The 12,883-nt window shown below is 36.0% G+C and overlaps 1 protein-coding gene across 1 annotated transcript; it reads right to left on the bottom strand.

Moving 5' to 3' along the window:
• Nucleotides 1-70: 70 nt before the first annotated feature.
• On the bottom strand, nucleotides 71-9,418 carry LOC131314644 (linoleate 13S-lipoxygenase 2-1, chloroplastic-like). The gene is made up of 10 exons (XM_058343431.1): nucleotides 8,960-9,418; nucleotides 6,110-6,381; nucleotides 4,976-5,213; nucleotides 3,822-4,145; nucleotides 2,873-2,958; nucleotides 2,436-2,546; nucleotides 1,858-2,159; nucleotides 1,433-1,699; nucleotides 750-1,090; nucleotides 71-543 (listed from the first exon to the last, which is right to left on the bottom strand). The coding sequence occupies exons 1-10, from the start codon at nucleotides 9,303-9,305 to the stop codon at nucleotides 125-127; spliced, it is 2,706 nt and encodes a 901-aa protein (XP_058199414.1). The 5' UTR covers nucleotides 9,306-9,418; the 3' UTR covers nucleotides 71-124.
• Between the last annotated feature and the right edge of the window lie 3,465 nt (nucleotides 9,419-12,883).

Genomic DNA, 12,883 nt, shown 5'->3' with positions numbered 1-12,883 from the left:
ACAGGAAGGCCTTGGAAACAGGGGAAATTTTGACAAAACCAAGACCACTTTGACAAGTCTAGTCTCAATATTTATTACTCCAAAAAAAAAAAAAAAAAACTTATAAAAACCACTCGTTCTAGCTTCAAATTGAGATGCTATTTGGAACTCCCATTGAAGTTACCCCGGGCACAGAAAATGGCTTCAAAAGCTCATATGGTACCACCCCTGCTCCGCTTCTGTTGTTCAAATTCCTATTTGCATTCCTAGCGTCAATCACTCCTACAAGCTCTTTTAGTTTCCCGCTAAACCGTTCGAACGCGGCCTTAATGACGGGATTGTCCTCCCACACTCCCTCGATCGCTGCACCGATGTACTCTTCTTCTGGCGAATGGGTCGACAATACGTCCAAAACCGCCATGACTTTTGTGGCTTGAATTTGAGATGGAAAACATTTCAAGAGTGCAACTTCTGGCTTTGCTAGGAAAAACTTCATTTCCTCGTCGGTTGGCTCTTCGGTTGGCATATTGGTTCTAGCAATTGTAGGCCTGTTTGGGAAATAACCTGCATATATAGGCAATCCGGCAAAGAGATTATAAATTGTATAGGCAATCAATGGTATAAATGCATTTCAAAGTAAATCTATACCGTTAATTTATTTTTTTGGAATAATTTCGAGTCACAACTTCTTTGTACTTAGAATTTCTCTATATTAAAATAAAAAATAACCCCTTTAAGTTATTTATGTTTTTTTCAAAAAAGAAGCTAACCTGCAAAGTCGTATTGGCCAAAGTTGACGGCGGAATGGTGGCCGGAAGTAACCCATATCATGGTTGTGAGAATTCCAACAAGATCGTCCACCGTTTTGAGCTTCGGCCACCATGGTTCATCCTTTTTGTCGGCATGACCGACGGTTCGGATTTCCGTCCACCATGCTTGAAGCTCTTTGTCAGACTCAACGAGGGCTGAATCTGGATAGTAGTGTTTCACATAATCTGTAACCCATTGCTTAATGGCATCCCAAAGGATCAAACCGTCATTTGCGAAAGGGTAGTCCTCAATTGTCAATTTCAAGCCGTGTGGGGCCGTTGGATCCTCCGTGGCCATTCCCCTGTAAATGAGCAATATTCAAAAAATGTGGCAAGATTTCAACAATTAATATTTTTTTTCCTTTTTTTTTTTGATAAATGAAAGTGCAATAAAAACGAAATTAAGAGTTTATAGCCCTTGGGTACTTAGTCCCAGTCAAATCCATATTCAAATAAGAACAAGCACAACTACGAATAACACCATTAGAATTTGTGTTTTTTGATTGGCATAGGAGTTGCCTAAAAATGTAGTATGCACTCGTACCATATTAGAGTATTAATTATCAACTCATCTAAAAGCTTAAATTCTTAAAAACAAAAACGAAGCAACTGAACGTTCTACTTTATATATATAGAAAAGATACCTGCTAATTAAGTCTGCTGGAAGTGCCTGGTGGTCGAATCGCCATTGAAGGTCGTAAGCAGCTGAGCTAAGCTCCATGGAATACTTGGCTGGTGAAAATGAAGCCTCAATAATGCCATTAGCATTAATAAGGGCTTCTCGGGCAAGAGCATTGATCTCCATTGTGTACCGGAAGTGTGGGTGCAGTAGTCTAAAAATTGGGTGGATTACGCTAAGTTGCCGATTAGCGGCAATTATGTACGGTTCTGTAGCACAATGAGTTCTTAGCCTGCAAAATTCAACAAAGAAAATATGGATGTCAAATGGTTAAACAATAAAAGTCTAGCTTTACTGATCCTCCTGGGATTTTATGGTGAAACTTTATTTCAAACCTCAAGTCTAATCTGACCCATTCAAACAGGCACAATAAAAGAGAAAGGTGCTTACCAGTGACTTACTAACTGGTGAACACCAGAGTCATGAGCAAGGACATGAGTCTTGGCTAGCCTCCATAGCCAGCACCCTGTGGCATTCCATGTTGGTGTGAACACTTCCCTCCACTGCGGTTTTCCGTCCATGGGCGGTCGAGTTAGCTCGATCGCTAACGGCCTCAAGGTTCCCTCGTCTGTTAAGAAGAACAACGTCCTTGATCCATAAAGTGTTGTCCCTTTGACCTCCCTCACTTTTTTCACATACGGCAAGAGTAGGTCATGGTAATCTAGCATGAACAATTTCTTCTGTTTCAAGGCCTGCATTTTTCCAAAACTTATAATTTGAGAATCCTCGATCTTAATTTAAAGTACGTCGAAGAGAAGGAAAATATCAATCAGAATGACATAATAATAGCACTTTCACAAGTAACAGAGGATCTTGATGAGTCAAATCAAAATTACGTACGGGCAAATGTATTTTCTTTTTGAAGGAAAAAAATAGGGCAGACAGAACTCAGAAGAAATGTGGTACAAATTCACTTTTTAGTTCACATCCAGAGCAAGATATATGGAGTCATAAATACTATTAATTACCTCTTGAACGGTCATGAACCCTTTGATCTCGCACTCAATGATCTCTTCGGTAATTAATGAGTCGGGGTTGCCGTAGACCTTAGGATCAAGCTTACTCTTCAAAGGCCATTCCTGCAATATTAATTAATCATGCATAAATTGTTTTAGAGCATTCCCATTGCACAGTAAGTCAAAGGAGTAAATCGATCGAAAAGATTAAAACTATAGGCATATATAGTCATATAGTATAAAAGTTTAAAGGAACAAAGTGTAATTCATATCTTTTAAATTATTGTGAATATTTTGTGCATAACAAAAATAGATATATAGCAAACTTCTTCTTTTTTTATGAGCAAAAAAAAGGTTCCCATATCATGAACAATATAATGATATAAAAAGAAACCCTGCAGTAATACATCAGAGAGCGTACCATGGTTGTAACTTTTTTAGGAACGTACCGTGACCAATTGTATGCTATATGGGTTCAGACCAGCAAGAGTCTGTCTAGAGAATTCCGCATCCCTGAACCAAGAAAATTTGTCTCCTGCAGAATCAAGAAAATTCATCAAATGGTAATCGATCCGTAAATAATTAAGAGAATATATACACGCCTACAGAAAAAGCAAACAAAATTAGAATTTGGTAATTGATTTTCGGTCTGGTTTTACTATTTGCACTAGTCCTAGCTTTTTTGTCCTTATTTCGGGAAAATTAGAAATGTTCTTTTTATGTATATAAAGAAGTTGAACAACTCAGAATAATGTTGTAATTTCATATTAATAAGGACAAAAAAAAAAAGTAAAGATATGAATGGGAGAGTTGCAAATCACTTCTTAGGCGTACGTGCATCTGAAGCAACCAAGTGACGCTGCCTCGAGATCACACCAAATGTGGGACTACACCAAATGTTGGAAGAGTATCTAATTAGATCATCATGGCTTCTCTGAAGTCCAGTTATTGAATTGCATGCAAAGAGAGCATTCTATACAACCCCGGCTCCTATCTATGTTTGTAATGATCTAGATTTATTGAAATATTTTTACCAGTAAGAGTACTCTTGACCCGGTATAACCAAACTAGTACTCTTTCCGTCCCAAAATATTTGTCCGGTCCACAAAACGAGGATTTAAAAATAATGCATATCTTTCAAGAAAAAATCCAAATTTTTTTCATAAATTAAAAGAATTCATTGATATCTAGTGAATTGTTGAAAAAAATTAAATTTTTCTTGCATAAAATATATTATTTTTACGTCCTCGTTATGCGGAGCGGACAAACATTATGGGACGGAGGGAGTAAAAACTAAGAATCTTTAATAAATCTGAAAGAGCGAATTGCCGGGATTCGACTGCTCATTCCAATCCAAATCCAGATCGACTGAAAACAAGCCGGATTATATATGCTTACTTTCTATAATGGCAGGGGTCTCAAAGCTCAAGACATCTTCCCTTGTATCATTAAGGAACTTGACCAACCGGGGCAGGAGATTCCTCAGGAACCCATTGTCGTTGGAGAGTGAAGGAAGGTTAACCCCTTCATTGAACAACGAGTCTATGGCTGTGAAATAGGGGAATCCAAGCTCTGTGTCGATAATTGCTGTTTCCAGAGAAGGTAAAAGTGCGTGGAGCACGGAGGAAAGCGTCTTCACCGAAAACGTTACGCTCTTCACGGTTGAGAATGCCTCATCCCTTGGCACGTAAACATCGCTGCTCCTCGTCTCCGACATTGGATCTACATTGATAGTGGAAAATAATTATTCGATCGATCTAAATTCTAGCTCAATTTGCAAACATCCACAAAAATTTGATGGAACTTTGATGGAATTTATCCTTTCCGGTTCCTACTGTCTTGTCTGGCCCATTTCTGGATTCTGACCCGGCACAGTTTGATAATCGTGACAAATTACTTGTTAAACCTCGTCGAGAAAATATGTCAAGGTATGATATTAGTTAGATATGTTCTCGACGATTCCGGGTTTCAAACTCAATTTTTCTGCTTTCCACAATGGAAATGTGTTTTAGTATTAATATATACTCCTAACAGACACGATTTTTGGTGTGACTAATGTTCTTGGCGACGTCTAAAAGTGTCCAAAAAATATTAAAACAATCAATATACCCAAGAAACTGTCTTCCTTGAATTAATAAAGCTATGGGTACACATGAGTTTGTACATATCATGTACATATGAGTTTTGTGGGGCCTACCTCGGGTCTCACAAAGATGATTCAAACCACCTATTATTTTTAAAATATGTTTTTATGGAGTCATGTAAAAAATCAGATCAACCTAATATTGCTCAGGATTTTTTTTGAATTTGTGAGGACGAAACTACTTAACTGTTCAATTTCGCTCCTACAAATTCAGAAAAAAAAAATCTTTAGCGATATCGGGTTAAGTTGGTTTTTTACAAGACTCCATAAAAAATTATTTTAAAAATAATGAGCAGTTCGAATAATCTTTGTGGTACCCGAAGTGGATCTCACAAAACCTATATATATATGGTATGTACATTGCATATGTACAGATAGCATTACGATTTTCTCATTCATATGTACGTACCTGTTTTGCACCGTGGACGACCTGTTCTGCAACGTCTAGGGTAGGGATGCTGTTTTCCACCAAGCACTGGTCTTTTAAGTGCACTGCTACTGTCAGGGTCACCAAGGTCATTGTACACATCATAATCGTAAATCCTGTCCGAACTCTTTCTCTCTCCTTTCCCATTCCCTCGGAGTATTGCCAACTCTTTCTCCCTCAAACTTCTCAACCCATTTGGCGTCTGAGATGGCAAATATGACTGCTTATACAAACACAAAAACAATACTTACATGGTTAGTTCGTTTGATAACCTTTTCTAATTAATTTTAAAAAAAAGTACAACTAAAGAGAATATTTGGAGTTCTGCAGAACCCCGAGCAGCAGCAATCCAGTGAGTGGTATTTTTACAATTATAGTCTAGTTTGGTGGGTTTTATCAGATAATTAGTGAGAGAATGAAGACGGTGATATATTCTTTTGTATGAATATTCTTCGTATCGTATTATTCTTTCACATCATTTTCATTCTTCTCTCTCTCTCTCTCTCTCTCTCTCCCCTTCCTTTCACTTTCCATAACTCAGGACGATTACGTAGCTGTATGGACACAAGAGATAGACTTACCAACTTGAAACGGAACTTTGATGTGTTCAAGTAGTAGATTTTTGACTTGATTAATGGATAAATTAAAGAAAGTTATAAAATAACTAACATTAGAGTAAGTCCACCCGTTGCTATCAATTAAAGTTATTTTTTTCGCTTGATATAACGTCAAAAAGCAAAACAAATAATAGTGCTTTTCGCACCAAGTTAGTTCCATTTCGATATAATCTCAAACCTAATTCATGGAACTAAACCCTTCTGTCAATTTCTTTATGGTGATCATCAATTAAATCTCGTGGATCCAATGTAGTTGTTCAAAATGTAATATTGTAACTTAATTAAGCTTATTAATGTTGTGGGACTCATAAGACTATATGCGAGCTAAATATGATGGGTTCCATTGAAATTGTATACTATGCTAGTTAATACTACATTATTATAAGTTCAGTGATGCGGGTCCCACAACAGTACTCGATCTTGTCATCTAACTTCCTCTTTTGCATGGAGCATAGATGGCCTGATATATCGATATTCTTTTGAATGTGTCGACACTGACCTTATCGGTGAAAAAAACTCTCTTGTCTACATTGGCTTCAGACTTGGGAGAAACCCAAGAGTTGCAATTGAAAATGAGATTCCCATGGAGCAATCCCTCCAATGCAATGGTCTTGAGATGCATCTCAGTGTGGTGCTCATTCTCAACCAACACTGCTCCAATCTCCCCAAAATTTTCTCCTACCTCAAATTCCCATTCGTACTTCACTTCATCATCATCTTGGCTCACCTTGCTCGCATACCCCTTTATGTTTTCTTTCTGTAATCCTGTCTCTGCAATTAATAGATTAAATGGAAAAATAATTAGAAAAAAAATTTAAAAAAAAAAAACAAGTTCAAAGTGCATAAACATAACCTTATTAAGTTAGTCATATAGATAAATGTATTTTATGCGGTCCATGTAATTGTGATTTATATTATTACTAGTAAATGGAACAAATTAACAATTAAATGCTAGTAAGTCATATAGCCGTCAATTTGATTTCCCTCATATTATCGAGAATGATTTTGTTCACCTTCTCTAAAAGAGGGTGAACGCAGGGATGGAACTATAATTTTTTAAACATGAGGGGCCAAACTATTAACAATAAATTTTGAAATTTCAAGATTCGAGAGTTTCTTTGGTTTGGATTTTGAGGGAGGTTTTTTTGGATAATGAGTGGAGAGAGAAAAAGAGAAACGAGGATAATAATTGAAGAAAAAATTGATTAGAGACCGTGCGCAGAGAGAGAGGGTGGATTTTAGGACCCAAAATGAACATAGTCTAAAGTATTTAAATGTCTAAATAACACCTAATACAAAAAAGATAATATATATATAGTTGCTCTTACCAAACAAAAAACAACTAATCTTTAGGTGAACGTTACCTTCCTTATCATTCCACTTTTTGGTGCAAGGACAATAGAATCTCTATAGTTCCTACACCATTTCGACCAATGAGAGAAAGGGTGAACAAAATCATTCACTTGTATTATCCCTTCCTATCAAAAATTGCAAGCAACTTCGCTTCAAGGTCTTCTCTTATTGGATATATTTTCTTATTTCTTTTTCTCTTCTTTCAGGCCTTCTCTATGATCCAAGCCTCTTTCGTATCTAGAGTTGTGACCGCCTCAATATACCTTTTTGCCAAGTTTGAATAAAATCTTTTTGCCGATTAAAAAAAAAAAAAACCTTCGCTTTTCTCTCTTAGTCTTCTTTTCTAGCTTCACCATTCATTTGCAGCCCTTTTCCTCGTATATTCTCATCCTTTTAACAAGTTGGTCATAGGGACCATTTGAGCAGCGGACAACAAGAGATGTATGTTTTCGTTGGAAGTTACCATTTGAACAAGAAATACTGTAGCTATTAAGGCGCCGTTCCGAAAAAGGAAATAAGTAATTATTTTTTAAGAAGACAATTTCTCCAGTATTAACGACAAAGATACGTCCCATCCCCACCGTCTCGTCTCCGTCCTTGATATATTTTTTAGGTTTGGTTTTAGGTTTGAGGAAGAAATACTCCCTCCGTCCCGCAATGTTTGGCACTTTTGGGAATTCCCACTTTTAAGAGAAAATTTTTGATGTACAATTGATGAACTAACTTTCCAATTTTACCCTTATGTAATTTCAACACTATTTAAAAAATTTCAAATTTGGGCTGGATACCAAAAAGTTTTGGCGGCAATTGTGGCTTCCAAATTGAAAAGTGTACTTTTGTTTCTTTGAATTTTGAATAGATTGTTGTTTAGAGTGCAAAAAAAAGGGTAAAATGGGAAATTCACCTAATTTTGCTATTGACTTTTCAAAGAAGCCAAATATTATGGGACAACAAAAAGCACAAAAGTGCCAAACATTGCGGGATGGAGGGAGTAGTAATTTTTCTTTGGTTCGAAATGAGGTTGATATTTTGTAACCCCGTCCCATAACACACCCCAAACCCATCCCAAGTTGGTTTATAGTCGTTTACTATTTTACCCCTTTCTTTTTTTTCCCGGTAAACCAAAGATATATTAAAAAACAAAACTAAGAAGAATAAGTCGTTTACTATTTTACCCTTTAGGTAACTGGGTTACATATATATGTTCATGTAATGGAAAGACAACATCTCCAATGGCAATCGATATTGTTTTCTTCTATGATTTTGTACAAAATTAGGTTAAAAGACGAAACTAAGAAGAATAAGTCATTTACTATTTTACCCTTTAGGTAACTAGGTATATATGTTCATGTAATGGAAAGACAACAACTCCAATGGTGATCGATATTGTTTTCTTCTATGATTTTTTACAAAATTAGGGGGTTTTTTTAAGTGTTTTTTATTTTTGAGTAATGATGCTAGTTTTTATCAAGTCAACAAAAAACCTAAATACTGTTCTCAACTTACTACAATACAATGCCGATCAAAAAACTAACTACAATACAAAAATGTTGAAATCAATATACTCCTTCCGTCCATTTTTAAAAGTCTCACTTCGTAAATTTAATTTTTTATGCAGACATCATCATTACACTCTAAAAGTTACTCCGTATTTCTCTACTTACCCTCTATAGAGATATTATCATTACACTTTATTCACCAACTTTATTAAATGAAATCTACTTTTATGTGCAAAATGAAACCACTAACTTTACAAAATGGATATTCATTAAAGGACCGTCAAAAATGAATACTGGATTATAATAAAGGGACGTCGGAAGGAGTAATATTTTGCATAAGGTTGAAATTAAGTTCTTAGAAAATAAAGTATGGAACTATAAGTAAAAATATATCAAACGTTAGTTCTCTGCAAGAAAAACAAAAGTTTTAAATCAACAGGAAAAAAAATTGTGAAAGAAATATAAAACATTGCTAGAAATGCGAAGTAACTACTTACTGGGATCAAGCTCAGCACTAACAAGCTCCAACAAGAGAGATTTATCGATCAAGTCAGTGATTTTGTCGAGCCCACCGGCTAACCCGAGGCCCGATAGTAACCCGCCAGCGATCACTTTGACCGTAACAACTGCCTTAACCCTAGTGGACTTCTCATCAGAAGTCGCTACGGCTTTGATGGAGCCCGGAAAAGATTTGCTTTTAATGAGTTCATTGATTTGGATTTGGCGCCATGCTGGTTTTAGACGGGGGAGTGGAAAAGTTACGCCGGAGGTGTAGACAAATGGTTTGTGAAATGGGATTAGGGTCTGGGTGGTGTGGCTGGAGAGTTGGACATGGCTCTTCATCTTCTTCTGTTTCTTGATCAGAGAGAGATTTTTGGATTAGGATTGTTGATTGTGGATGGCTAGGAATGGGAAAGATATGAACTTGAATGAGGAACAAGGTATGATTATATAGAGTGGTGGAGAGAGAGAGAGAGAGAGAGAGAGAGAGAGAGAGGACAATTCTTCTCATAGTTCTAGTCTCTAAGGACAACTCTTCTCATAGCTCTAGTCTCTATACATTTACCACACGTGAAGAATACTTGTAAATGGACATGAAAAGGAAAAGTAGTACGGCGTAGAATTTACTCGTTTCCTAACATTACCCAAAAACAAGTTGACTTTTCTTTCGTATGTTTGACGAAGGGAAATTTCAAAAACAAGACAATATACGCTCTTGATTTTTGGTGTACACGCTATTATTTTTCTTAATAGGGAGGAGGCGTTAGGTTTAGGATTTTTTTATGGGTTGGATTTTTATTGCTGTATTTGGGCTTGTAGGCCCTTTAGATTTTTTGTACTGTATATTGTATATCTAGGCTTGTAGGCCCTCATGTGTTGTATTAGGTTCACCCCTTTGCATTGGTTCCAATTTTTGTTGGATACCTTTCCTCTCCCTCTAATAAAATGCTATTTTGCCGATAAAAAAAAAAAACACAAGAAAGGCAACCACATTCTCAGCCAGTCAAATGCCGCTCAGAATCCAAAAGACAAACTTGGCAAGAGGCCGGCAAACACACCTCAAAAACCCTCTTAAAAGGCAGCCAAAAGACTAAGGCTTCGCTCCGCAACTTTAAATAAGTACTTATTTTTTAAGAAGGCAATTTCAAGCTTAAAAATAATGTATTTATGCAAATAATTTTTCTACCAATATGGATCTTGTTTGATAGATCCCATCAAGATTTTTTATACGGAGCATAAAAAATTAAAAAATTATTTTTCATTTATATTTTTTTTTGAGTTTGAAAATGTGAAATAAGCTACTTATTTTTTAAGAAAATTTTTGGAACGGGGCCTAAACCGATCAACTCTACCTTGTTAATATACGATCGGTCCTTCCCTAGCTCCTTGGCCAACATGGCTCTATAGTGCTGTTCGTCAATTTCCTCCACATAAGCATGAGTCAAACTAACGACTTCCCTTTCATCACCATCGTTCAAAACAACCTATCTAGATCTCAATTAACTGCTTAAGCCTCATTTATAATTATTATGTTCCTATTATCAATCCCCTCTGAAAAAATAGATAATGAAATTGCAGTCGTTAAGCTGATCTGAAGATAGCTATAGGTATCTGCATGTCTTTTTCAATTTTAGTGTGCACATGCAGTATAAACCTATAATAAATTTGTAACAACAATATTTTCTTCATAATACTTTTGTATGACATTTTGGGATGATTGCTCTAAGGCATGGGGGTGATTTCCTAGGAGGTGATGCATGTCAATTCCTTTTTCGATGTACCCCTTCGAACTTTAATAAAATTCTTTTTCGCTCAACAAAAAAGAACTTTGAATGACGTTTCATCACATTTTGCACAATTTCATAACATCAATTGAATTCATAATTTTTATGCTGTGTATACGAGTTTTTGTCTTATTCGAAACCAACGACTATCATTTTCTTGTTGAAGCAAAAAAATAAAAAACCACTGTTTTGTCGTTGAATCTGTTTTTAGGGGGAAAAACGAATAAGAAAAACAAGCTTGAGTTCCATATATGGTGCGTAGAAATACGAAAAATGACTGTTCACCAATGGGTTCTAGCCCATTTCATGACATCTCCTAGTCCTTCCCGTGTGAGAGGCCAGGGTTTGAGCCTCATCATGGGCGTTTGTGATTCAAGACTATGAATAGTTTCTGAAATCCTCTGTGGACTAGTCTATTAAGTCTCCACTAACTCCCGCTGATGTTACAATGTTAGGGGGAAAAAAAAAACTTCTATAATGCTAAAATTTTGAGAGAGAAAAATTTCCAATCAAACGTGGGTAAGGGAATGGTTTAATTGTAGTGCCCAATCACCCCTAACGTTATAGACTACCATTTTCAGAAAGAAAAAAAAAAAGAGTGTATTCACTGTATAAAGAGGTATTTGGTAGCCAATTACTTGTAAGATTTTGTATTGTAAATTATGGATTAGAAGTTTTTGCATTCTTATAAGAATATTGTAAAAAAATTGGATAATATATGCAGAATAAAAGTTGAACCTAATTGCTGGCTTTCTTGACCTTTTGTTATTTCCTGTATGACGCTACTTTGTTTTCCGGCGTTGAGCTTAATAGTAATCGTTTGACAAAAAAAAAAAAAAAAACTTCCAAATTAATTTCAAGTTGATTAGACAATGAGAGCTAAACAATCAAATGGTATATATACTTTGAATTTTGTTCCCCCATTAATAACCATCCAATATACATATATCCAAATTTTACTTTCCCAATCTGATGTCTTTCATTTTGATAGGGCATAGTTTGATGCAATAACGTCCCTTTAATTTCTCGAATTTTGGAAGTATATGGGGATCACTATTTCAGTGCTGAATAGAGCAATCACGTTATGTACCTGTAGTCAAATTTAGATCTGTCTTCTGCGCTCTCCATACGTACATACCCAGATCGGTTGTGGAATAAATGAGTATTAAATGTTATTTTTGCAGAGAGAATAAAAATAAATCAATACCCAACTTCAAGCACTACAACTAGCTATATATATCACCATCGGAGCAATTATATCCCACACCGATACGCAATCCAATTGACTAAACCCATAGCCAGTTGAAGCCTTTTAATGATTCTGAAAATGAAAACCACACATGCAGTTCCATTGAATCTAACATTCTGTAGTACTTTACCATTATTCTCACTGATCGATCAACGCTGGCTTCAAAGCGTATTGACTGTTAGGTTAGATTCTTCAACCTCAAAACTGTCAATGGATATGAATTGCACCATGTTAATTAGTTTGAATTCAATACTAGCTCTTCAAGATAAGGATAAGACATTTATCAACCAAAACGGATCAAGGAAATCGGCTTTCCTTGGAGATAGTAAACGAAAACAAAAATGCCCACGTACGTGCTTTCCTTGTACCCTAGCCACAGATTATTAATACTGGCATCTTGATCAACCTAGCCGCCCCATCTACTAATTTTATATATATATATATATATATATATATATATATATATATATAACTCAGGTGTCTGGGTTACGCACACATCGACTAATTCTCGGGTTCCAATCTCTCTGCTCTCTTGCGGAATCCCAATCTCACTGCTCTGTGTGGATTGACTTCAAAAGAATTGATGGCATTTAAGATCGGTCTCGAACCTGAGACCTTAAGAGAAAACAATTCATTAAATCTCATGTCTTGACCACTAGGCCAACCCCATCGAGATTTAGCCCCATCTACTTTTCCAATCATTTATGTTAGAACTTCAAGTCTTATATATTGCAACTTTGGGGTTTTTTTTTTCTTTTTTTGAGCAATGTTTACAAACACATATAGATGTCTGGACATAGATCCGGACACATAACTGTCCAATACACATCAGTCCCCAACAATGCACACGCGCGGGACTTATACATATCAAAGGGCATCTGTGTTCG

Source organism: Rhododendron vialii, chromosome 13a, assembly GCF_030253575.1.
Source record: "Rhododendron vialii isolate Sample 1 chromosome 13a, ASM3025357v1".
NCBI classification, from domain to species: domain Eukaryota; kingdom Viridiplantae; phylum Streptophyta; class Magnoliopsida; order Ericales; family Ericaceae; genus Rhododendron; species Rhododendron vialii.
The sequence above is the reverse complement of the archived record's forward strand: the minus strand, read 5'-3'. Positions and strand labels throughout refer to the sequence as shown.